This window comes from Saccopteryx leptura, chromosome 1 (assembly GCF_036850995.1).
Source record: "Saccopteryx leptura isolate mSacLep1 chromosome 1, mSacLep1_pri_phased_curated, whole genome shotgun sequence".
Taxonomy (NCBI): Eukaryota; Metazoa; Chordata; class Mammalia; order Chiroptera; family Emballonuridae; genus Saccopteryx; species Saccopteryx leptura.
Genome location: NC_089503.1, coordinates 13,735,396 through 13,760,129, shown reverse-complemented (window position 1 = coordinate 13,760,129; position 24,734 = coordinate 13,735,396). Strand labels below are relative to the sequence as shown.

Sequence of the window (24,734 nt, the reverse complement as noted above, 5' to 3'; positions counted from 1 at the left end):
CCGCGGGCCTTCAGCAGACTGAGTAACCCTTTGCTGGAGCCAGCGACCTTGGGTTCAAGCTGGTGGGCTTTTTTTGCTTAAACCAGATGAGCCGGCGCTCAAGCTGTCGACCACGGGGTCTCGAACCTGGGTCCTCTGCATCCCAGTCGGACGCTCTATCCACTGTGCCACCGCCTGGTCAGGCAACACTTTATATTTTTGCTGCTCAAATCAAAAGCCCAAGAGTATTAAGGAGCCCTCTGTTTCTTTCATTTCTTCTTTCATAACTTTGTAACTTCTCCAGATTCTACCAAGAAAAGAGAATCAACAAGTGCCCTGCTACAATAGTTTGTTCTTCACCTCAGTACACATGTTGGTACTAGTTACCTGTACCAATTTAGGATGATAAGAAAAAACATGGTTTGGTGACACTGTACGTTTTTCCATTTCTTCTCACTTTCTTCATAATACATTTACACCTGTGCCTTTAAAGTTTGCTCTCTCCAACCCCACCCAGCACCTGCAATTGAAGCACTGACTATTCTCAGAGTATAGTTTACTCAAAGTCAAATCAGGGAAAGCTCTGCCATTAGCCCACCATTACCATCTACTTTCAAGTGAACATGTATTTTTCAGTGAGTTACAAAAAGGTTTGTCACCAACATCACCTACAGGTATCATGTCCCCCTCTGACCAGCTGTTCTCACACAGCACCCAGTACTGAAGGCATCCTCTCCTATTCGGGATCTTAAACAGATGTTTTCTCAGACCATCCGTTGGGACATGCCTGACTCCGAAGTCCCCCATCAGGACTGTCAAGTTCCACATCTAGTGGCCTGCGTCCTGGACACCAGCAGTGTGGGTGCTGGCCTCTTCCTCGGACTCGGCAGAGTCCGGTGTGCACCAGCCCCTTGAACAAATAAGCTCATCTATCCCCCTGCAGGGAGGAGGTGAAATGGGAGTCACCTAGTCTCACTAGACCCCACCGCAGGAGCGGGCTGCTTGCTGCCCTCTTCGGGGCCATTTGGTCCCCTGGAAGCTGACGAATCGCATGGCACTGATCAACGCCGGCGGGATCCGGACCTGCCAGGTGTGGCCGGTTATCCGCAGCGTCTGGCGCGGGGTGCTGGTCCCACGCACGTCGCAGCGGCTGAAGGGTGGAGACAACCGCGTGCTCGGCACCCGAGGCCGTTGTGACGCGTTGTTTGCCCCGCAACCCAGCGCGCCGCCGCGATCACAGCCCTAGGAAAGCGCGGCCCTGCGGCTCCTCCCACAACCGCCTATGCTAGTCACACTGCGACAGGGACTCGGGCAGTCGGGGAAGGGGTTGGGATCCACGCTAGGTCGGGAGCGCCTGCACGAGTGGGACGCGGCGGGACCTTCGAACTCGCTAGGACTGGGCGGGTGTGTTCCCGGACCCCGCCTTCCCATCGCCAGCCCACCAGTCCTTTCCTCCCACGGCCGCAACCTCGCCGTCTATTGGCGAGAAGTGGTGCCACTTTTGGAGAGCGGGACTTTCCGCTCGCTCGTGGACTTGGCAGGAACGTCCCCAGGACAGCCCGCTAAGTGCCATTTCTGCAGCTCCTGCCACTCCCGGTTCGTCAGTGACCGGCTCGGTTGGGTCAGACTCTGCGCTTCGGGAAGTGGCTCTTCTGCATTTAATCGGACATGAAATTTTTAGGGAGTGATTAGCATGCAGGTTTGGGGATGGGAAAGGGGGAGAAGCAACTTCTAATTGCCAGCACCCTCTTCGCGTTCCCTACTTGCAAAGGTCCCTACTAGAAAGGCGCCTGGAGAAAGTCTAGGCAGCCGTTCCACTCACGCGCCCTGAGCAGCTGGGGGCTGGGGTGGGGGTGTATGTTAATAGTGCAAATTCCATGACTGCACTCCAGAGGTTCTGAACAGTGATCTTGGAGGGTGGGACCCTGTACTGTACCTTGCTTGGTCAACATCCACAGGAAGTAATTCACAGACACATGTCAAGTTTAATCAGAGTCAAGCTCCTTAATTTGCCAATGAGGAAGCTGAGATGCCCAGGTAGGGTGTGGAGAGAAGTTTTCAGGAAGACACCTTCTAATTGTTTTGTTGTTATCGTTGCTGTTTGGGGTAGAGGGGGTTCTTTCCTGCCTTTAGTTAGTGTTCACCATTGCTGCCCTGTCTCTTCTCAGTGGAACACCTGAGAGAAGCCACCGCAAGTACCCCAGCGTTCTCTCTGTGTCCTGTGAACTCCTGCCGCCTTGGTCTCTCAGCTCCGTCTCCTCAGAACAGGTATGGTTACCAGAACAAGGAGGGTTTTGTGTTGTGTTGTCTCTCATTTTTATTTATTTATTTATTTATTTATTTATTATTTTTTACTATTTCATGAGAGACGGGCTGAGTAGGTATAAGAGCATCTTTAATTTAAATTGCAGCAACTTGAGAAGGCACGGAATCCTGTCTAAAAGAACTGCCTTACCACTCTGTGCTGCTGGTGATTTTTATAGGGTTCAGGGGCTGTTAATAATGGTGTAAGGGGAAAAATAAAATGATTGTGCTGTTAGTCAGGTAACAATGTGCAGGAGGTGCAGTCCGGTTGCAAGGATGCCCCCCCCCCCAGAATGTTCTTCTGACACTGACACAGGTCCATCTGCTGTCCCAGGTGTTGCTCCAGAGCAGCCAGGATCTGGCGCCTCTGGGAACTTTCTGCAGGAGAACTCTCTGTATTTCTTAGGCAACACAGTTAAGATGAAGGTTTGCGAACTAAGCTTCTGGTTATCTGCACTGCCTTAACTCATTGCAGGAAATTCTGTGACTGAGCCCTTATAAGAAATTATTGCAATTTAGTCCCTTATATAATATAATCTCCTATTTATTAAAACTAAAAACCTACTAGCACTGAAGCCAAATTTCTAACGTTTGGGTTCCCCTATCAAAATTCCAGCCCACTCCACCTTGCTGCCCCCTCTTACACCTTGGCCTGGACTGTCTCCTGGAAGTCACCCGCAGTAGCCATAGGGAGCATGTCATGCGTGACTCCTCCAAATGCATGAAGTCCAGTTCCTTGCCAACCACGGTTTCATAAATGTTTCCCTTTTTCTCTTGTTTTGTTTTCAGACATTAGGATAAATTTGGTCCCTGTCAGTCCATTTGGCCTTCAATCCAAGGAAATATCTGCTTTAATGTTCTTGTCTACTACTTCTGTCATAGGTGTCACTGCTGGTTCTGTTTCTGTTCATTGATGACACTCATCATGAGTCATATTTTCCTGCCACTTTTTATGCCAAATCACTTTTGATTGGATAACAAGCTTGGTTAATTTCTCAGTGGAGGGGGAAGTGCTGGAGATACTTATATTCCTTTCAGCATGCTTCAACTTCATTCCTGTGCAGTTACTGACTTTGGAAACAGTTGTATCCCTGCAAGTCTTACTTTCCAAGTTTGTTGGGTGGCCCCATAGCAGCCTTTCATGGACGGCTGGTTTTGTCCTGCTGTGGAGGCAGCACCTTCCTGATCGCTCTGCCTGATAGCTCGTAAATTGTGAAGTGTTCTCGTTTGACTTTCAGGCCCAGAAACTATTGTCAGCTCTGTATGAGCCTCAGAATTGTTCTATCTTACCTTTTGGGGATCGGGGTCTAGTTCTTCCCCCGGTTTCCAGTGGTTTTATCACTGTCAGTCACTGAAAGGGACTTAGCTGAAGTGTCTAGGGGTGCCCACCGCAGGCCTCTGACTCTCCACCTCCCTGTGTGGGTGCTGCTCTCCTCTCTCCAGTGCTCTGCCCCCCAAACTCAAACCACCTTGGACTCCCACCACTCTCAGCTTGTCTTCTCAGCTCAAGGAAAGTGCCAGGCTCTGTTGTGTTTCCCCTCCTTGACATGTGGCCCAGAAACCCTCCCAGGCTATGAGCTAGATGGCCTTAGGGCTTACCCCGTTGACTTCCCTCTCTCAGGGATCAGAGAACATGGTTCTGAGCTGCCTCATGTCCAGTGTTTGAAAGCTGTCATTTTGTATATCTTGTTTTGTCTTGTTTTACTCATTTGAAGTGGGAGGATAAACCCAACCCCTGTTTCTCCACCTGGGCCAGTAGTGGAAGTGACTTACATTCTCTTGGAACTCATCATGAATCCTGTGGAACGTGGAGAGAACCAGTCACTCAGGGCTACTGAAAATGACCAAAGTACCAGACCTGAAGTTTCAAAGGTATGTCTGCACTTGACACCTCTTGGCTGGAACGGCACTCTAGCAATAGTGCTACATTAGGGTCCTGGGAGAGGATAGTTCATGAAGAATGGCTGTTATAACCCCTTCTTTTGTTGTTCCAAATACATTCGGTGATATCATCCACATAAGTGTTTGTGAAACATGAAATGATAATGTGGGGGAGGGGGGAACAGTTCAAAAAATGCCTTGTTAGACAAGATGACTAATCAACAGGGAAGACACTTAATATCACTGGAAATATAACCAGTCATAAATAATGGCAGAACTAGTATTTACTGAGAAATTACTATGTACCTGGAGTTATCCTTGTTAATTCCTATGTAGTGTCTCAGTTTTAACATTTAACACAACAATCCACTAGATCTTATCACCATCCTTCTTTTACAAATGAAGAAACCGAAACCCGACTTTCTGAAGGTCCAAAAGTGATGGTCTTCAGAGCAAGAATTTTGAACCCAGGCAAACAGAGCCCAGTTCCTGACAAGCACACTCTTTCACTCAAAGATAGGCAAAATGGCCATGCTAAATCAAGATAGACACAAGTGATCTCAGTGCCGAGAGGGCACTACTTATTGTGTATGACTATGTATACTTGTTTGTATTGGAGTCCATAACTCTGTTATATATCTAACTAATCCTGTGATTTAGCAAGTATTTGATTATATTTGCTTAATGCTGTTGAAACCACATGCAGAATAGAAACTAAACAAGATGTTTAATAAGAACTTTTGAAATGTGATGTCTCAAATGTCTAAAAGATGTATTAGATATGACCAGCTTTACTAAGTGAAAAAATGCAGGTTTAAACACAGTTTTAAAATTAGATGATTTTGTCTATCAGTTGGCACACATTTAAAATAATAATAGTGAAATGCTTTAGAAAGTCAAGCCTAGAGTTGATCTCTTTGAACAGGGGGGTGAATCCACGCGACTTTTCTGGGAAGCAGCGTGGCAGAAGAATTGCTGAGAATGGCATTTGTAATCTTAATCTCAGTATTTCCTCTGCTGGGAATCTGGGCTAGGGGAATAATCAGATGGGCAGACAGAAGTGTATACATGTAGAAATGTTTGTCACATTCCAGTAGTAAAATATTGGAAACACTCTAAATTTCCAGCAGTAGCAGAATAGATTAAAAAGTATTATACACTGAAATACCATATGGCCCATCAAGTATTGTTTTCCAAGGTTGTCTAATGATATGTGAAAGCACTGGAGGATGGCTTAGGGAAAAATAGGCTTAGGCAGCATAGTATAACTTAAGCAATATCAGATTTATATCTGCCTAGCAAATCTTAGAAACAAAAAAAAATGCAGAAGGTTATCTCTAATGATGGGCTAATGATCGCCATTTTTCTCCATTATTCGTTATCCATCATATTATCTAAATTTTATTCATAATATCTACTAGTTTTCTAATTATAAGAATATGAAACATTATTATTAAGGGTGATTGTTATTGAAAGTTTCGTCTTTCCTTTCTTAAGGGTACTTTCGTGAAGCAGATGTGTCCTGATGCACCAGTTGACCGTTCTTCTGACATAAGCGAGGGTACCAGCGCCATTAAACTTAAACGTGAAGTCAGTGGAGGTAGAGCATGCCTTAACTCTCAAAACCCAAGTAGCAGTAACAGTGAAAAACATTTTTTCACCTTTACTTTGAATGAAAGGTCCAGAAAATCAGGCCATCGTGTGTTTACAGCACACGGTAGACCTAATGAGAGTATCTACTCAGCTCTGAGAGCTACTGACATTTTCAGGGAAAGAATGAAGAATCCTTATAATAAGTACATTCTTGTCTTGGAAGAGAAAACAGTAGAAGGCTATATAAATTTAGAAATGCCTCTCAAGTGCCTACCAACAGGGTCTCACCTTAAAATATCACTTGACCAAACAAAGAAGAACACGGAAGAAGGTCAGATATCGCGCCAATGTGAAAATCCCAACAAAGAAATCATTCTTTTTCACGTCGTGGCTGTTGGGAAGACGATAAAGAAGATTGTTAAGATCAGGGAACTTCATGAAAAGGGCCGGACACTGTGTATCTACGCCATGAAGGGCGAGACTGTCAAAGAAGCCCTGTGCAACGACAGCCGATTTCGGCCTGACCTGGACGAACTTGAGTGGAAACTCATTGGAAATTATAAGAACATTCATGGGAAACAGTCCCCGGTGGAGGAAGTGTCTGGAAAAGTCTTAGAGTTGGACATTTATGAAAGTCCATCTGTCAGAAAATGTACCCACGAGAAAACTGAACAGAACAATGAAAATGTCACTGGTGAAATGGGTCCCCAGGACCTGATGCCATCTCAGATCCATCTCAGATCCAGGACCACGAACCAGAGACGGAGGGGCTGAAGATGTGGAACGAAATCTAGAGAATGTTCTCCCACCTCGGAGGCTAGGGCATGATATTGAAAGCATATAATACCGCACAAAATGCGAAATTAAAAATCATTACGATCTCAGCAGAAAACACAGGTAACGATACTCACGGAATCGGCCAAGGTCCCAACTGCTGATAGAGAGTGCTCTTCATCGGGATATTCAAACAGATGCAACCAAACGCTGGTTGAAGAATTGCAAAATATTGGACAAAATAGTAATGCAGAAATATCCGCATTTTAGTGAAGATGTACTTTGGATGAGAAACTATTTTCGAGAAGAACAGAAGAGAACCCAACTGCCACCATTTCAACAATTCAAGATATACAAAAAGTACTTTGCAAAAGCGCCTAAAAATTCTACTTCAGTTGCAACCTATGAACTTCGTACTCATTGTAGTAATTCGGTTGGGTTCATCTCTTGGAACAGTAATGGAAACACAGGCAGTGCTACTTGCTTTGTCTTCAATCACGGTTATATTTTCACCTGTCGACATGTTGTACTCATGATAGTGGGAGAAGGCACAAATCCACGTTTGTGGCCGGATATAATAAGCAAATGTGCAAAGGTCACATTCACTTATAAAACGTTTCGCCCTCCTGCTGAGGAATGGTTTTCCATCAAGCCGTGGTGTGAAGTTTCTGATGGAGCTCTCGATTATGCCATTTTAAAACTAAGAGATAATGGAAATGGATTTCCTCCAGGCTTATTTAGACATGTTTCCTCTCTGCCACCTAGTGGTGTACTTTGTTTAGTTGGTCACCCAGATGGCCAGGTCAAGGAAATAGATGAGTGTGTTGTAATTTCTTTAAAAGAACATTTGGAGAGGTACGCAGAACATCAGCAACAGGTGGCATTTGAACAGAATGCTGCCACTTACGAAACCGTCTCTCTGTTTACCCCAAGAAGTTTCTCACAAGAGGCTTGGAGCACTGACACACTTACTTATGACACCTGTTTTGCCAGTGGGGCCTCTGGTTCCCCAGTATTTGATGCGTTTGGCAGCGTGGTTGCTATGCACTCCTTCGGACACTTGTATATTCGCGGGCGTAAGAAATATGCCATTATTGAATTTGGCTATTCAATGGATTTAATTCTTTTTTATCTTAAACAGAAAAATGACGCTTTGTATAAATTGTTAAGCGAAGAGAAAAAGGAGACCATCATTCAAGAGAAAAATAACAAACAAGACTCGTTACTTCACCATCCTCAGATGGAACCCAAGGAACATTAGAAAAAGGGATGTGGTTTTCATGAAAACACTCTAATAATTTAGAGTATCTGGGCTGCTCCATTAAAGTATAATGAATGCATTACCTTTTTTATCTTTAAATTTTATTTACAAAATTATCTTTAATACCATGACCTTGATCAAAAGTGTATATAGGTTTTAAGTAAATATTTATGTAACATTTGAACTGTTGAATATGTTGTATACCCATCACTCAAAGTCAAATCATTTCCTATCACTTTATATTTGTCCCTCATTATGCCCTTCCCACCACCCCCCTCGTTCCCCCTCTCCCACATCCCTTTCCTCCTAGTAACCACTTCAATTTTATCTATGTCCATGAGTCTCAGTTTTATATCCCACCTATGTGTGAAATCATACCTATTTTAGCTTTTTATGATTTGCTTATTTCCCTCACTATAACGTTTTCAAGGACCATCCATGTTGTAAGTGTCACTCTGTCATCGTTTCTTATGGCTGAGTAGTATGTCATTGTTTATATGTACCACTTCTTTATCCAATCCTCTGTCGAGAGACACTTTGGTTGTTTCCATGTCTTGGCCACTGTGGATAATGCTGTGATGAACATGGGGCTGCATGTGTCCTTATATAACAGTATTTTCCAGTTTTGGGGGTAGATACCCAGTAAAGCAGCGGTTCTCAACCTGTGGGTCGCGATCCCGGCGGGGGTAGAACGACCAAAACACAGGGGTCACCTAAAGCCATCGGAAATACATATTTTATTTAAAAATGTATTGTATAATAAATATGTATAATAAATATGTAGAGGGATTGCTGGGTCATATGGAACTTTTCTTCTTTATTTTTGAGGAACCACCATACTGTCTTCTACATAATGGATGTACTGCTTTACATTCCCACCAGCATGAATGAGGGCTCCATTTTCTCCACAGCCTCTCCAACACTTATTATGTCTTGTTGATAATAGCCAATCTAACAGGCGTGAGGTGGTATCTCATTGTAGTTTTGATTTGCATTTCTCGAATAGCTAGTGAAGATGAGCATCTTTCATATATATGTTGGCTGTTTATATGTCCTCTTGGGAAAAGTGTCTTTTCAGGCCCTGTCCTTATTTTTTAATTGGATTGTTTGCTTCTTTGTTGCTGAGCTTTGTGAGTACTTTATATTATATATTTTGGATATCAACCCCTTATTGTAATGAATATACTATCTTAATTAGAAAACTTTTTTGTTTTTTTTATCTTTCCGAAGTTGGAAACGGGGAGGCAGTCAGATAGACTCCCGCATGCGCCCGACTGGGATCCACCCAGCATACCCACCAGGGGGCAATGTTCTGCCCATCTTGGGGCTTCACTCTGCCATAATCAGCCATTCTAGCACCTGAGGCAGAGGCCACAGAGCCATCCTCAGCGCCCCGGCAAACTTTGCTCCAATGGAGCCTTGGCTGCGGGAGGGGAAGAGAGAGACAGAGAGGAAGGAGAGGGGGAGGGGTGGAGAAGCAGATGGGCGCTTCTCCTGTGTGCCCTGGCCGGGAATCGAACCTGGGAATCCCACATGCCAGGCCGACGCTCTACCACTGAGCCAACGTATATTATACACATTAGAGAGCAATTAAATACCGTTTTTTTCCCCCTTTGGCTTTCTTAATTTGAAACAAGCCTCACTTAAAATACCTAGCTTCCTTATACACATACAAAATATTTGGTATTTGTCGTCCTAAAGCCTAGGCTGGTACCTTTACCCCATAGTCATAACTGGTGAAGTGATTCTTGTTCTCCACCTAACAAGATAATGACAAAATAATACACTTTTAGAGTTAAGGGGGAAAGTTGGATTGTTCCTCTAAACCCGCAAATTCCCTGGTAAACTTAATTGCTTCCCTTGTATGTCACCTGTGTGTGACATCAGCACCTCTTGCAAATGCCAATGGAAAATCCCAGACATTCATTCCTGTCTTCCAGTTCTCGCTTCTCTGGCAGCGGGAAGCAGTGACTTGCCTGGTCTCCATTCCTGCCCTTTCATGTTCAGAGTCAAGAAAGCCAAGAGCTAAATGAGTCAGGATAATTTACAATGACGATTCTGCAGGTAACTCAGATACCTCTAACTTGAGACATTTGCATGTCATTTCTGTCCTGCCCCATCTCCTGCCAACTACACCTTAGAGTGAGCGTGTAGAGATTGGAGTGTTGGCCACATTTGGCTCAGGGCTCGTTAGCACCTTCAGGGGTATCCAGGCACCTCACTATGCCCGTGCTGTGCCCTGTAATGGGCTTCGTGCCAATGGCGTATGCAGCGCTCCTTCAGGTAGCTTCCATTCCAGGGCACCTTCTCTGTCCCCAGAGATGACAGACAATCTCCACAGCACCGTTCTCTACAGCACACTGCTGCTCCTGACGTGTTAGTGTCTACAGTGCCTGTGAAGAGAAGACAATTGGCACTTCTCCTCCTACAATACTTCATCCTCTACGTTCTGTACCACTGGAGGAAGATTTAGGGAATAACAGGTATTTGATAAAACTACCAATTTTTTAACTTTTTTTATAGTACTATTACAATTATGTTCTTAATATTTGCTCTCTGCAAACCCACCTAGCACCGGCAGTCGAAGCACTGACTGTTCTTAGTGTATAGTTTGCATTCGATTCAGTTAGGATAAGCTTTCCCAATTATTCCACTACACCAACTTTCAAGTAAACGCCTATTTGTCAGTGAGTTACATGCAAAACAACATTGTCACCATCATCATTGATCAAATATAATCTTTCCCTCTTAGACCAACTGTTCACACACGGCAGCCAATACTGAAGACATGTTTTTCTGCTCAGGTTCTTAAACAGTGGTTCTCAAGCCGCTTGCAAAGCAGGTTTGCGGTCTTCTGTTGGAAGCTGCCTGACTCTGGAGTGTCCATCAGGACCAGGACAGCAGGAGCGCCTCTGCTGGCCTCTTCCTCCTGCTGTGGAGACCTATGTGCCGCAGCCCCAGGGTCATGGTGGCTTTTCTGCCTGCGGGGAGGTGGGGAGGTGAAATTGGCATCCCCGAGTCTCACTAGAGCCCTCCGCAGGAGCATGTGTCTTTCCTGAGACCATTAGGTTCCCTGGAGGTCGGTGATGCACAGGGTATGAACCAACCCCCGCGGGATCCGGAGAAGCCTCTGTCTGTTCTGGGCCATTCTGCACAGCGGCCATCAGGTTTGGAGCGGGATGTTCACCCCACCGCTGTCACCCTGCCGCCCAGTCCACAGTGGCACCAAAAAAAAAAAAAAACAAAAAAAAAAAAAAAAAAAAAACGTCTTTTTAAAGGTCTTTCTATTATTATCTGAACAACAATTTAAAAGCCCTTTTATGCTTGATGAAAATCTGCCTTATTGGTACTTTCATGCATACAATGTGTCTCTCTTCTTGTCACTTGTTCTTGTGTAAAAGAAAGAAATGGTCAAGAAAACAGCAATAGGCTCCCCTGAGTCTGTTTCTCAAGCTTCCCTGGGGAATAAAAATAAAGAAATTAAAAAGGTAGTTTCAAGGCTGGTGGGATTTTCTGAAACCAACACAGCACAGAATACTTCACTGGCTCCAGCTTCCCTAGGAGTCCAGAAAAGCCAAGAGCTAAAGGAGCTGACAGTGGGTGATGGGGAAGAATTAGGGAGGGGCGGGGTGGAGGCAGAGGGGCGGAGGTGGAGAGGCTTCAGCAAGAAGAGCCCTGTTTCTGTGAAAACGAAACTTTCCTCAGAGACAGGAAATCATTTCAGATCTCACTCAGCCCCACTTGCCAGCGGTCCGGCTGACCGAAGTGAACGTGGTCGCACTTCAGGGCCAGCTATCTGCGCAGGTCCAACAAGAACCGACCTACGTTGGGCTCTGGAGTTCCTGGTGCTGGTGGTGAGGTGAGGTGCACCCCGGAGTGGGTGAGCATGGAAGGCTGGGGTGCTGTGCAGGGCTGGTGGGTGCTCCTGCCCACCTGTGGGCCTAGAGAGCACAGGTTTTATTTCAGTGGCTGCTTCTTGGCACTCCTGTGTGCTGGGGGAGCGCGGTGCTGGGCTTGATGGAGGCCCAGGGTCAGCAGTGATCAGTCCCTGCCCTCTACCGCCTGGCTCAGCTCTAAGAGGAGATCGCAGAGCCAGAGAGCTGAGTGAGAAGGGAGGAGGAGGGGGAGAGAGAGAGCTGAGGGAGGAGGAGACAGAGAGGAAAGGATGCCAGGGGAAGAGAGAACAGCCAAGACAGAGGAGAGCCAGGGGGAGAGGGAAGTGGGGATGGAGGGAAAAGAGAGAGATGAGAGAGAGGTAAGAGAGGTGAGGAGGGAGATGAATCCCCAGAGGAAGCCCTTGGGTGGGGTAGACATGGACCAAACTGGCTGTACCTCCTTTTCTCTTTACAGGAGGACATAGCGCCAGGGAACTAGATCAGCAGAGCCTTGACTTCTCCAGCTGTAAAGCAGGGCTGGGGGTAGGATGGTTAAGGACACTTCACATTTGATGTAATGTGGGTCAGTCTGGATGCTGGAAACCACGGTGGGGAAGGGACACGGGGTAATTTCCAACCTTTTGCCCCTCTCCGCTGTGGTTGCTCAAGGTCGTTCCAGTGGACGCCAGACCCACTTTGGTTTCTGCCCACTTTACATTCTTTTTCGGTCCATGTGTATAATCTAATCTCCCCTGAGAGCAACTGGGTTCTCTCTCAAGGTCTGTAAGATGAGTCGGCAGCAGTGAACCCTCAAATTCTCTTCATTGTTGTGCAATAACTTCCTGCTTTCGAGGACCTTGTACAACATAGCCCAGCTCCTCAATTACAGGTACCTCGTTTTTGTTTCCCCAGGGTCTCTGCTGATTAAAGAGCCTCCCGGTGGTAAGTATATTGATAATGATAATTCTAACACAAGTAATAATCACTGGGCAACCTGTTATGTGCCAGGCACTGTTCTAACAACTTCACATTCAGTATAGTCTACAATCATTAAACAATGAAGGCTGATTTCACAACTGCTCCCATCCAGGAGGACTGGAGAATGAGGCAGAGTATTCATTAATATGCCCAAGGCCAAGCAGCTAGTAAATGGTAACCTGAGATTTGAACTCAAGTGGTCTTACAAAAACCAACCTTCCCCTAGCACGTTCATTTTCATTATCTCATTTAGAATCATCGCCTCCATTTACAAATAGAAAACTAAGGCTGAGAGATCCTCCAATGAAATGTACACCTGAAACCTATGTAATTTTATGAACCAATAAATTCAATTAAAAATATAAATAAGAAAAGAAGTCCCTGGCACATAATAGGTTTTCAGTAAATTAGCTTCATGAATGAATAATCGGAAATGGCTTGGTCAAAGAATTTGTTCAGTCTTGTATTTCAATATGTATTGTCAAATTGCCTTCTAACAGGGCAATCGATCTATTTTCTGTTATTTACATTTCAATTTTTAACTTTGTTCTGGTTTCAAAATCTCATGTTTCCAAACCTTTCCCTTGTGGTTAGAAACAGTGATGTGTGGTGCAAACAGTGATGTGTAGGAGGAGGAGCCCAACCACTTGTGAAAGCCAGTGGCCAAATTTTCATAAATTTTGAGAACTAGTTGTAAAGTATAACCATTAGTTTAAAATTATGTAAACTTACAAATAAATAAATGATATTTAAAATAAAAATAATAAATGTTCAAAGCAAACAATAAAGAAAAAAAGGAAAGAGAGAACACATGGCTGCCTACGGCTGGGAGAGGCTGAAGTGAGTTTCCTGAGCAGCTGAGCAGCAGTGAGTGAGGAGCCAGGGCTCCTGCTGCGGAGTGCAATGCGAAGAGACTGGGCATAGTCTCCATAGGTTTCTTTTTGTCTCAAAATTTTAAAATCGTATTTATTAGCATAGTTAAGAAACAGCTAAATTAGAAGCTAGTTATTCATGCTTTTTAATGTTTTTTTCAGTTACTGTTTCATTTAATATTATTTCGTATTAGTTTCAGGGATACATCATAGTGGTTAGACAATCTTATACCTTACAATGTGATCCCCGGATAAGCCAAAGACTCACCAGGCACTATACATAGTTATCACAACATTAGTGACTAGATTTTCTATGCAGTACTTTACATCCCCATGACCAGTCTGTAAAGACCAATTGCACTTTTTAATCCCATCACCTTTATTCCTCAACCCCCAACCCCCCCCCCCCACTGTGCAATCTGGCAAGCATCAGTCTGTTCTTTCTATCTATGAGTCTCTTTCTGTTTCTTCATTTGTTTCTTTTGTTCTTTAAATTCCACATATAAATGTGATCATATGCATTTGTCTTCCTCTGTCTGATTTGTTGCACTTAGCGTAATACCCTCTAGGTTCATTTGTGTTGTCACAAATGAGAAGACTTCATTTTCTATGGCTGAGTAATAATCCATCCTATATATGTACCACCTCTTCTTTAAAGCAGTCTTTAGATGAATTCTACTTGACAAGAACTCCAAGGGCTAGAGCATAAATTAAGAAGCAACATGAATAAGCAAACCAGGAAACTTTTCTATTCTCTTCAACAAATCAAGGTTTTTTTCTAGAATAAAAGAAACTTAAAATTTGTCATAATTAAAGACAACTTATGTAACTCAATTAGATCTGGGTCTGATAAAAATTAGTATTGTGATTTTGTAAGAAAAAGTCCTAAATTTTAAGAGAGGGAAACTTATAATTAGGGTTGAAAAGTCATGATGTTTCTAACTGTAAAATTATCTAGTAAAATAAAAAGATGTGGCAAAAAAAGAGCAATTATTCACCCTATAGGACAGATATATGGAGACTCTATTCTGTCTCATTTTTTGTAATCTGAAAATATTCATAATAAAGAGTCATCAAAAGTGTACTCTCTGGGGCTATGTGATCTTCAGTAAATAGCTTAATCTCTCTGGGTGTTCAAGTTCTCTACCAATAAAATGGGACTAACCTATCTCACAGAGTTTTAAGAATTATCTGTGGTAGTTATGAAAAGCATGTAAAACAATATGTAGTGTGCTATATGCATATTCCATTTATTCTTTGAAAATATAAATGGATCTTTATTGAGAACTTGCCATGGGAAAGGCATTGTGATGGATGGTGAGATACTGAAGACAGACTGCTGCTGTCCTTCCATGGTTTCCATTCTGGTGGTGATTATCACTACAGAAGATTTGACTCTTTTACTTACATTGTTCATACTCTTCTGGGGATGCACCAGAAAAAAGAGAGAGGAGGAAAATACCTCTTTAAACAAACAAAAACTATAGCAGCCTGAGCAGATGGTGATGCAGTGGATACAGCATTGACCTGAGACACTGAGGACATAGGTTTCAAACTCCGAGGTGTCCAGGTTGAGCACAGGCTCACTAGCTTGAACACAGGGTCACCAGCTTGAGCATGGGATCATACACATGACCCCTGGATCGCTGGCTTGAAGCCCAACATCATTAGCTTGATCAAGGGGTCAGTGGCTCAGCTGGAGCCCTTCGGTCAAGGCACACATAAGAAGGCAATTAAAGAACAACTCAGGTGCCTCCACAATGAGTTGATGCTTCTCATCTCTCTCCCTTTGTGCCTGTCTGTCCCTCTCTATCACGCTTGCTAAAAAACAAAAAAAGAAAAATGTAAAGCAGCAACTATCAATAAATAAAATGCTCACTGTAGGTTTGTCTTTAAGGTTCTTTTCTGACCCATTGACCTGTGATTACACCATCCCTGTGTCATCTCCAACTAGGCAGATGCAAGATTTTAACATCAGTGTAACTAGAACACACATTTGAATTCTCCAACTGCAAAACCAACTAAAAGGTATTTACACCTGCCTTTAAATTTTGTCTCTGCCTTGTAGCTCTGGCTTTGGGTGGTCACCTACCTCCTCTAGTTATTTTTTCCCACCTGCAAAAACAGGTATACCTATTTTGTGTGGTACCCTAGGGCATTGGAAGTTAGAGATAAAGTTTGTAACTTATTCAGTATAATCCTCTATCAAGGGTAGATATTATTATTGGGGTGGTTATAGTTGGAAGATGAATGTCTACTTGCTGGGTTCACATCTCTGAGAAGGGCAAGGCTACAGCCAAAAGTAAGGTGGGGTATGGGTCCCTGTTTGTCTTACCCTCTGTGCAATGAGTTGTAGATCAGAACATACTGCTCTAATTTGAACTTTTTTAGTCTTTCAGCTGAACTGCCTACTCATCTTCAAGCCATCATGAGCTCTACGAACCCCAAATCACAGAGGGTCCCATTCAATTCAAAGAAAAATACGAAAATTGAGCAGTATTTTCCTCAGGTATGTTTGTAAGTGCCATTTACAGAATATCAGTATTAGACTTAGTAGACCTGACACAGGGTTCCATAGCCTTCCTGCCAAGAAACTACCTCATTGAATATAGGGAATATTAAATAAGTTACAATCTTTCTCATTCATTTTATACTTTCCATTTTGAGGGATGGCGGTGAGGAAGAGTTTTCATAAAAATCTCAGCCATCTCAAAGCCTTTAACAAAAAGCTATTGTAACACCTCCTGAACAACAACAAAAATCAGAAATAATGTATTACAAAAAATATGGAATCAAAACAAATTAATGTTATTTCACAACTTGAAAATATATACCACTCGACTGTTTGATAACAATAATACATTTGTCTAGCACTTTACAATTTATAAAACAGTTTTAAAATATTGATTCTTTCTATAAGCTTATTAGGCAGGCAGGGAGGATTTTCTTATTCTTAATTTATGTATAAGGAGTGGAAAGAAGTGAGTTGTTTCTTAAGGCAGTAGTGGAATGAACACTTAGACTTAAGTTTACTGAGAGTAAGTGGGGGCTCCTTCTACTAACTGGGCTCTGTTATCATATTGAACCCTCGTATCCTTTCCTGAGTCTACAGCGCTCCTTGAATTTACTAAGAAAAAGGCTCAGAGACGGTGGGCATTTGAGAATGCAACTTAGAAGCCTTTAACTCTTCCTTTATTCTGATTCCAACTAGAACATCCAAGTCTGCAGAGTAACCATGCTAAGGCTAGTTCTGTTGTCTCCGCCCCATTCTAGGGCAGTGCAAGCAAAAAACCATGTAGGCCCAAGTCTCACCTTTCGAAGTGTCTATATCTTCCCAAGAATCCTATCAATGGTTGGAAATCCATCATAGTGGTCCCTGGGCTCTGTGACAAGGATGTTTCTAACAGCATCAGGCTGAAGAGATGCTCTTTGACAGTTTGCATGTGTGCCCAGAATAAATGTATATTACTTCTTGTTCCTTTTTCTTTATCTACTATATTACCTCCATTATAAAGAAAGAAAGGATACGTTAACCTACTAATATACGAAGCATTATCACACATTCACACATGATGTTACACTTCATCTTTACAACAATCCTAGTATTGTATTCCCATTACGAGCAAGTGGCACCTGTTGTCACCCATGCCAGGATGAATGTGACTTGTCAAAAATGTACCTTTGAGACATAGGCAGCAGATGTTCTTAATTTTTTATTGAATATCTGCTCTTTGATTAATCTTCCTTGTGTAATTCCCCTCTTCTCCCCCACTCCTGGCTTTAAAGATAATGCCTCTTAAAAATGGATATAAAATTTACAAAAAAGAATATGTTGTCTAAGGAAAAAAATGTTAGACTAACTATTGGAGCACTGAGAGTCACTTCATTAATTGGTTATTATGCGACCCTAAGAAAGGTACTTACAGGAAAACCTTTCTGTGCCTCATCTAACCTTTCTGTTTCTTCATCAAGAGGACAAAATGTTGTGCTTCATTCCATAGGGTTTGGAACTAATTGATATAATAGAGGAACTAATTTGGGTTTTTTGCACACTAGATGCTGGGTGAATCAGGTCTTTTTATTGGAAATAAGTGTATGATTTTGACCAAATAATTAGTTAACTGATAACGATTTTGTTTAACACATAATGCCCAATAATTAACCATGGTACTTTATACTTACTGAGTTTGGTGCTTTAACAACAAATTTTAGGAGCAATCAGTGGTGGGACTCAAATAATTTAACAACCAGTTCTCTGCCTAATGCCCATTTTAATTATTAAAAAACCAACATACTGAAAGGTAGTTTATTATTTTGTGCACTTAATACTTATATAAGAGCAATCAAAGAGGTTCACAAAAGTAGTTTATGATATGAGTTTTAAAATATTAATGAAAAAATATTAAATAATACCTGATAAAAAACAATCAAACTGTTATTTAAGATATTTGCATATTGCTTCTTGACTGTCATCCTCACAATTGCTTTCGCCTGAGGATGGAATGAACATGACTACGGGAGCTTAAAATACGCTGTTGGTCAGAAGAACATTAAAAAAGAGTAAGGAATGTAAATTTGTGATTTCCACATTGGGCGACTGCCCCGGTACCCACCTTAGATAGACCCTTGATGAAAAATGCCATTTTAACAACCAGTTAGCCGACTCAACCAAAAATTAGGTAGTTCTGCTGAACCCGTGCAAACAAGCTGAATTCCACCACTCAGTGCAATTCATCACGGTGGTCAGAAAAAATAAAACTGTACAGCTGACGTTAGTACCAGACCTGAGAGAGCACTGTGAGAGCCCTGGCAGACTTTTAAGCAGCTTTGTTTTTGATACACTTAGAAAACAGTTGTATCTTTCCTCTCAGGAGAGGGCAACAGTCTAACAGTATTAAAAACTTCTAATGGATGGGACAGGAAACAGTTTCTATTTTGGCTCCCAACTCAAACTCTGATATATTCCTATTCACTGGGCCTTTGGAAACCGGTTGCGAGTTTCCTATAGAAATTTTGTGAATTGCATACTAAAGAGAGAAACAAAACACATGAGCTGCATTCCTCTTTTACAGTCTTTAACATTTCCTTTTAGATCAAGAAAGAACCACAGGATAATTCCGATATTCCTCAAATGAACACAGAGTTCAAAGGAAGTCCACGACTTACACCTCACACCCAGGCTCAAGGACCCAAAGACCAGGCTGTATCCCAAAATAAGGTGCTCTACATTACCTTGGATGTGCACCACAGGAAACACCAAAAAATGAAACACAGGCTCTCACACAGTGGGACGGATAGCTTGTCCGAGGCACTGGACACTCTCCAGGCTGTCAGAAAAGAGAGAGAGGCTCAGCAGGGCAGAGAGATGCTGGTGCGGGGTGTAGAAGGAATCGAAGGCTACATAAACCTTGGAATGCCCCTCTGTTGCTTTCCTGATGACTGCCACCTGGAAATTACATTCGCCCGGAGTAAAAGTGAACAGAAAGAAGAGAACCAGATATTTGGCCGGCATGACAAAGCATCTACTGACTGTGTCAAATTTTTGATCCATGCAACTGAGAAGAAGGGGAAAAGGATCGTCAAATGTGGGGAACTTCACAAACAAGGGTGCAAACTCTGTGTCTACGCTTTCAAAGGAGAAACCATCAAGGACGCAATATGCAAGGATGGCAGATTTCTTTCTGTGCTGGAGGACTATGACTGGAAACTCATTGAAAACCTGGACTCTGTAGTAGAAAGCACACAGCGAGTTGATGACTTAGAGGGCAAGTTCTTCCAGGTTGAGGTTGGGAAAAGGATGGGCTCTGGGGCAGCTGGCACTCAGAATTTTGATTTGGTGGCCACTCAGAAATTTGATATGGCAGCCACTCAAAATTTTGATATGGCAGCCACTCAGAGTTTTGACTTGGCTGCCACTCGGCGTTTTGACTTGGCTGCCACTCTCAATTCTGAGTTGGAGAGAAGAAACAAGTGGAAAGATATTGTGCTCCAGTACCCTATTTTGAAAAACGAAACTGAAAAAATTAGAAAAAACTTCAAGGAAACAATGAAAGGAAGAAGAAGAACAACAATATTTCAGTTGCATAAAACAAACTTTGGGAAACTGACAAAAAACTCTACTCAGGTTAAAACAGTGAAACTTCTTTCTCATCTCAGTGACTCAGTTGGGTACATATCATGGGACAACAATGGAAATAGAGGTACTGGCACCTGTTTTGTTTTTAAAGGGCTGTACATTTTCACTTGTCGACATGTAATAAGTGCCATTGTGGGAGAAGGAATAGAGCCAAGTCAGTGGGCAGACGTAATTGCTAAATGTGCAAGGGTGACATTTGGTTATGAAGACAGCCTAGAAAATAATGAAAACTATTTTTTAATTGAACCTTGTTTTGATATATCTGATGTAACTCTTGATTATACTGTTCTGAAACTGAAAGAAAATGGACAACAAGTACCTTTGGGACTATATAATAGAGTTGGTCCTGTGCCACTGAATGGGTTGATATATATTATCGGCCATCCAGATGGAGAGGCCAAGTCTACCGATGCTTGTGCTGTAATCCCTCAGAGTCAGAGAGTAGAGAGATACATGGAACATCTGCAGGATAGAGTGGCTGAGGGTCATTATGACTATATGCGCTATATTTACATGTACACACAAAGAAGTTTCCTGGAAATGGCTCCCAGTCCTGATGTGATTACCTATGACACCAGTTTTTACTTTGGGTCTTCTGGCTCCCCAGTGTTTGATTCAAAGGGTTCATTGGTGGCCATGCATGCTGCTGGCTTCACTTATGATTACCAAAGCGGAATTTCCAGTATCATTGAGTTTGGGAGTTCTATGTATTCCATCCTCCATGATATTCAACAAAACCACAGAGCGTTATATGAAGAAGTATTCACAACTCATCAGGATGTAGAAATGGTGAGTGATGGGGTCAAGGACACTGAGAATTCAGTCTCTTTGTGAGCTTTAGAAGAATTACCTATGGAGTGGTATTCTAAAGGTAATGATGCCAATTTTCTAAATTCCAAAATGATTCATTTCCTCAGTAATAATAATTAATATTACTGACCATTTCCTAAGCACCATGCATTTTTTAAAATTTTTCTTTTATTGAGAGAGAGAGAGAGAGAGAGAGAGGACCATTCCTGTGTGTGCCCTGACCGGGGATCAAACTGGCAACCTCTGTGCTTCGGAACAATGCTCTAAACAAACTAGCTATACAGCCAGAGCTGCATTTTTTTTTCTAAGCACATGAAGAAACTAGTTATAACAACTCTATGAGGTTAATTAATATTTTGATTTTAAAATCAAGTAAGTTGAAGGATAAGATTAAGTGATAATTAGGTTTAGGACACTAGAAGTAATGTAATCATTTCTTTTTGTTTTTCTATATTTTTTTCATTTTTCACATCTTGCCCTACGTTCAGCTGCTTGAAGGCAGGATCCAAGACTTGGTCACCTCAGTATTCTCAATGTCTGGCACAAAGAAAGTTAAGTGCTTAGAAAATATGTGGGTCAATCAATTGCAAAACTAGGGCTTCTGTTCATCTTAACTAAGGTGCTAAATACTCACTTAAATATCATCCCAAATAAATCCCTTTAGAATTTCCAAAATCCTAATAATACTAAATTGTGAAGATATAGTTGTCTTGAAATTCAGAGAGTAGTATCCACTCTTCATGAATTTATAGGCCATCAGGAAAGGAGGATATCTTAAGACTATAGTACTTTATTTCCCTAGTTTGAAAAATGTCCTTTTTCTGTTCCGGGATCTCATCCAATATACTACAATACATTTGGTTGTTATGTATCTTTAGGATCTTCTTGGCTGTAACCGTTTGTCAGACTTTTCTTGTTCTTGATGACTAACAGGAAGAGCACTGGTCAGGTGTTTTGTAGGATGCTCTTCTATTGGAATGTGATATTTTTGTAATGTTAGAGTGGGCTTGTGGGTTTTAAAGGGAAGGTCAGGGAGGCAAAGTGCCATTTTCAATATCTATCAAAGGTATAGAGTATAGACTGTCAATGTGATGTATGACTTGGGGTTGGTCTTGATCGCCTGGCTAAAGTAGTGTTTTCCAGGTTTCTCTACAGTAAAGTTAAATTCTCCCCGCTTTCCTATTAAATACTCTTTGGAAGGAAGTCTGTGCACGCCACATACTGAAGGAGTTGGGAGTTATGGTCCCCTTCCGTATGAAGGTACTCCTGAAATCCCTACAGAAGCTATTTGGAATCAAGCTGCATGGGAGACTTGTCTCTTCCCTCCCACTTGTGTACATTAGAACAGCATCATGGATACACTTATACTCGGGGTTATGATCAAACAGCACTTTATTGTGTTGCTTCAATTGTTCCAACACCCTTCCACTTGGTTATTGTGTCTCCTCTGACATTCCTCAATTAGTACGTTATGCTTGGGGTTTTTTTCTTTCTTTCTGTTTTTAGCACTTCCTTAACTCCTGGTTTTTCATGGTGCTTCCAGGCCCCTCTGGTAAATTCCCTGCCTTTGTCCTGAGTCAGCTATTTCTCCAAGGAACTCTGGCTAGTCTTAGTGGAGAATCATATTACAAACCAAGATCCTGGCAGTAGGTGTCTTTTCTTTCAGGTCCTCTCAGCTGACAGAACAAAGAAATATGTGTGTATTATACTAACTCATGTATATATACATCGTTACACACATCTGTATGATAAATGGTTGTTACTGATGTTTGCTACTCCAGTCCATTCCCACATGGGTAAGGTCAGCCTCCCCCATGCTCATCTGTGAACTCTCCAACAGTGAGAAACTGGGCTCCTACCATCTCCCACCTGTTTACCGAATTGTTAAGTTCCAGTATACACATATAGCAGTATCATAATTGTTCGCGTGGGCCAGAACAAGAAATAACTTTGTGAACTGGAGTGCAGTGTTTGTGTCCAATTTCTTTTGCCTTCATTCTTAGACTCCTTCCTAGAGTTACTGTGGTCAGCACCTATCCCCGCCCCTTCAGTGTGTTTGCTCCATGCATTTACAACATGGTCACATTGTCGGGTCACAGCTTGCCTTTGATTCTTTGATCCTCTGACTAGCTAAGGGATTTTTTTAATTGCATACATTAAGGACCATTGTTTATGTAAAAATTCTGTATGTCTTATGTGCACAATGTGATGTATCTACCATTACAACATTATATGGAATAGTTTAAGCACACTAAAATTTTCCTGGGTTTCACCTACTTACACTTCCCCTCTCCCCTGAACCTCTGGTGACCACTGATCATTTCACTGTCTTTATACTTTTCTTTTTTCCAGACTGTCATATAAGTAGAATCATGTAGTATATAGCTTTTCAGATGGACTTCTTTCATTTAGCAACATGCAATTGAAATTCCTCTGTGTCTTTTCAGGGTTTAATATCTCATTTCTTTTTATCACTAAATAATATTCATTACACGGTTATACCACAGTTGATTTAATTGTTCATCTGTTGAAAGACCTTTTAATGGCTTCTAGTTTTTGATGATTATAAATAAAGTTGCTATAAGCATTTGTATACAAATTTTTGCATGAACATGTTTTGAATTCGGTTGAATAAAGACCAAGGAGGGTGATTACTGAATTGTATGGTAAAGTTATGTTTGACTTCTCAAGTCTCTGCCAAACTGTCTTCCAATGCGGATCTACCATTCCCACGAGCAATGAAGGACAGTTTGTATTGATTCACATCCTCACCAGCTTTGGGTATTGTCACTTTTTTGGATATTGGACCTATTAATTCTGGTGAAACGCATGGTATTCTTCAGGGTATTATGAGATTTCTTTATGAAATTGAGGTTGCTTTGTATGATGTAGTATATGTATGTATAGTTATGGTATCAGTTTATATTATATAAGGATAATAAACCACTATAAATGTTACAAAGATAAGGTATTCAATTAGGAAACAGAGGTTAGCCCTGGCTGGTTGGGTCAGTGGCAGACTGCTGGCCCCGTGTTGTGGAAGTCCTGGGGTTCAACTGTCGGTCAGGGCACACAGGAGAAGCGCCTATCTGGTTCTCTGTCTGTCTCTCTCTCTCTCTCCATAGCCTCCACCTCAGATTGGTAGAGCATCATCCCATAGGGCAGGGGTCCCCAAACTTTTTACACAGGGTGCCAGTTCACTGTCCCTCAGACCGTTGGAAGGCTGGACTATAAAAAAAACTATGAACAAATCCCTATGCACACTGCACATATCTTATTTTAAAGTAAAAAAAACAAAACGGAACAAATACAATATTTAAAATAAAGAACAAGTAAATTTAAATCAACAAACTGACCAGTATTTAAATGGGAACTATGCTCCTCTCACTGACCACCAATGAAAGAGGTGCCCCTTCCAGAAGTGCGGCAGGGGCCTGATAAATGGCCTCAGGGGGCCGCACGTGGCCCGCGGGCCGTAGTTTGGGGACCCCTGCCATAGGGGGCTTGCCGGTGGATCCAGGTTGGGGCACTAGCAACAGTCTGTGCCTGCCTCCTTCCTCTCACTTAATTAAAAAAATAATAATAAAAAGGAAATAGGTTAGATGAGTGCAGTCCCTGAAGGGCAACGACAACTGACAACCTTCAGCTCTGCACCAGGGGTCGCTGTGACCGGCTGTCGGACCCGCAGATCCCGACGCCTGTGCGCTTTCCGCCCCGCTCCACCCGCGCGCGATTAGCCCCGCATAGCGCGGGTCGCCGGCTCCTCCTAGACCCGCCCCGCGCTCGCTCCTCTCCACACGACACAGTGGACCCGAGGGGCTTGTGAAGGAATGGAGAGACAACATTGCTCAAAGTTTGTCCCGGAAGACGAAAGCTGGCTGTGGACCGAGAGCGCGAGCGAGTGGACGCTGGGGCGCAGCGGGACGGTCGCGGTGCCGAGGGCGGCGGGGCGGGCGTGTCCGGGGATCCCGCCACTCCCCGTGACAGCCTGCCAGTCCCGGCCCGCCACTCCCCGTGACAGCCCCAACCTCGCCGCCTATTGGCCAGAAGCGGGGCCTCTGGAGAGCGGGATTTTCAAGTCCAGACAGGCGGGAAGGACCCGGCGACAGGCTGCTGGGCGCCATTTCGGCAGTGCCTGCCACTCCCAGTTGGCGGTCTGGCTGGGTTAGGAAGGACTCTCGGCTTCTGTGAGTGGCTCTTTTCTGCACTGGGGTGGGACCTGGAGTTCTTGCAGGGGCTGGGAGCAGCTGGGGGCTGGGGTGGGGGTGTAT

The 24,734-nt window shown here is 42.9% G+C and overlaps 2 protein-coding genes across 5 annotated transcripts; both read left to right on the top strand.

Annotated features, from left to right (window-relative positions):
* The first annotated feature begins 1,261 nt into the window (after positions 1 to 1,261).
* Positions 1,262 to 8,864, top strand: LOC136387909 (serine protease FAM111B-like). The gene is given in 5 exon segments (XM_066360020.1): positions 1,262 to 1,600; positions 2,117 to 2,247; positions 3,999 to 4,155; positions 5,662 to 6,491; positions 6,493 to 8,864. Coding segments are annotated over 5 exon segments (2,757 nt in total). The 3' UTR covers positions 7,793 to 8,864.
* Positions 8,865 to 11,508: 2,644 nt separating this feature from the next.
* LOC136389516 (serine protease FAM111A-like) lies at positions 11,509 to 23,046 on the top strand. Of its 4 annotated transcripts, none has more exons than XM_066361372.1 (5): positions 11,509 to 11,646; positions 12,580 to 12,609; positions 15,415 to 15,545; positions 15,909 to 16,026; positions 18,610 to 23,046. In XM_066361372.1, the coding sequence occupies exons 4-5, from the start codon at positions 15,946 to 15,948 to the stop codon at positions 20,485 to 20,487; spliced, it is 1,959 nt and encodes a 652-aa protein (XP_066217469.1). In that variant the 5' UTR covers positions 11,509 to 11,646; positions 12,580 to 12,609; positions 15,415 to 15,545; positions 15,909 to 15,945; the 3' UTR covers positions 20,488 to 23,046. The 4 variants fall into 4 exon arrangements, with proteins under 4 accessions (XP_066217469.1, XP_066217458.1, XP_066217464.1 ...); XM_066361361.1 differs by having other exon boundaries at positions 11,509 to 11,651; XM_066361367.1 differs by having other exon boundaries at positions 11,509 to 11,656.
* The last annotated feature ends 1,688 nt before the right edge of the window (positions 23,047 to 24,734 follow it).

Excerpts from the sequence above, each read along its gene's own strand:
- LOC136389516 (XM_066361372.1), top strand. The coding sequence starts at position 15,946 with ATGAGCTCTACGAACCCCAAATCACAGAGGGTCCCATTCAATTCAAAG. Across the intron at positions 16,027-18,609 it reads TTGAGCAGTATTTTCCTCAG|ATCAAGAAAGAACCACAGGA; the intron begins GTATGTTTGTAA and ends ATTTCCTTTTAG.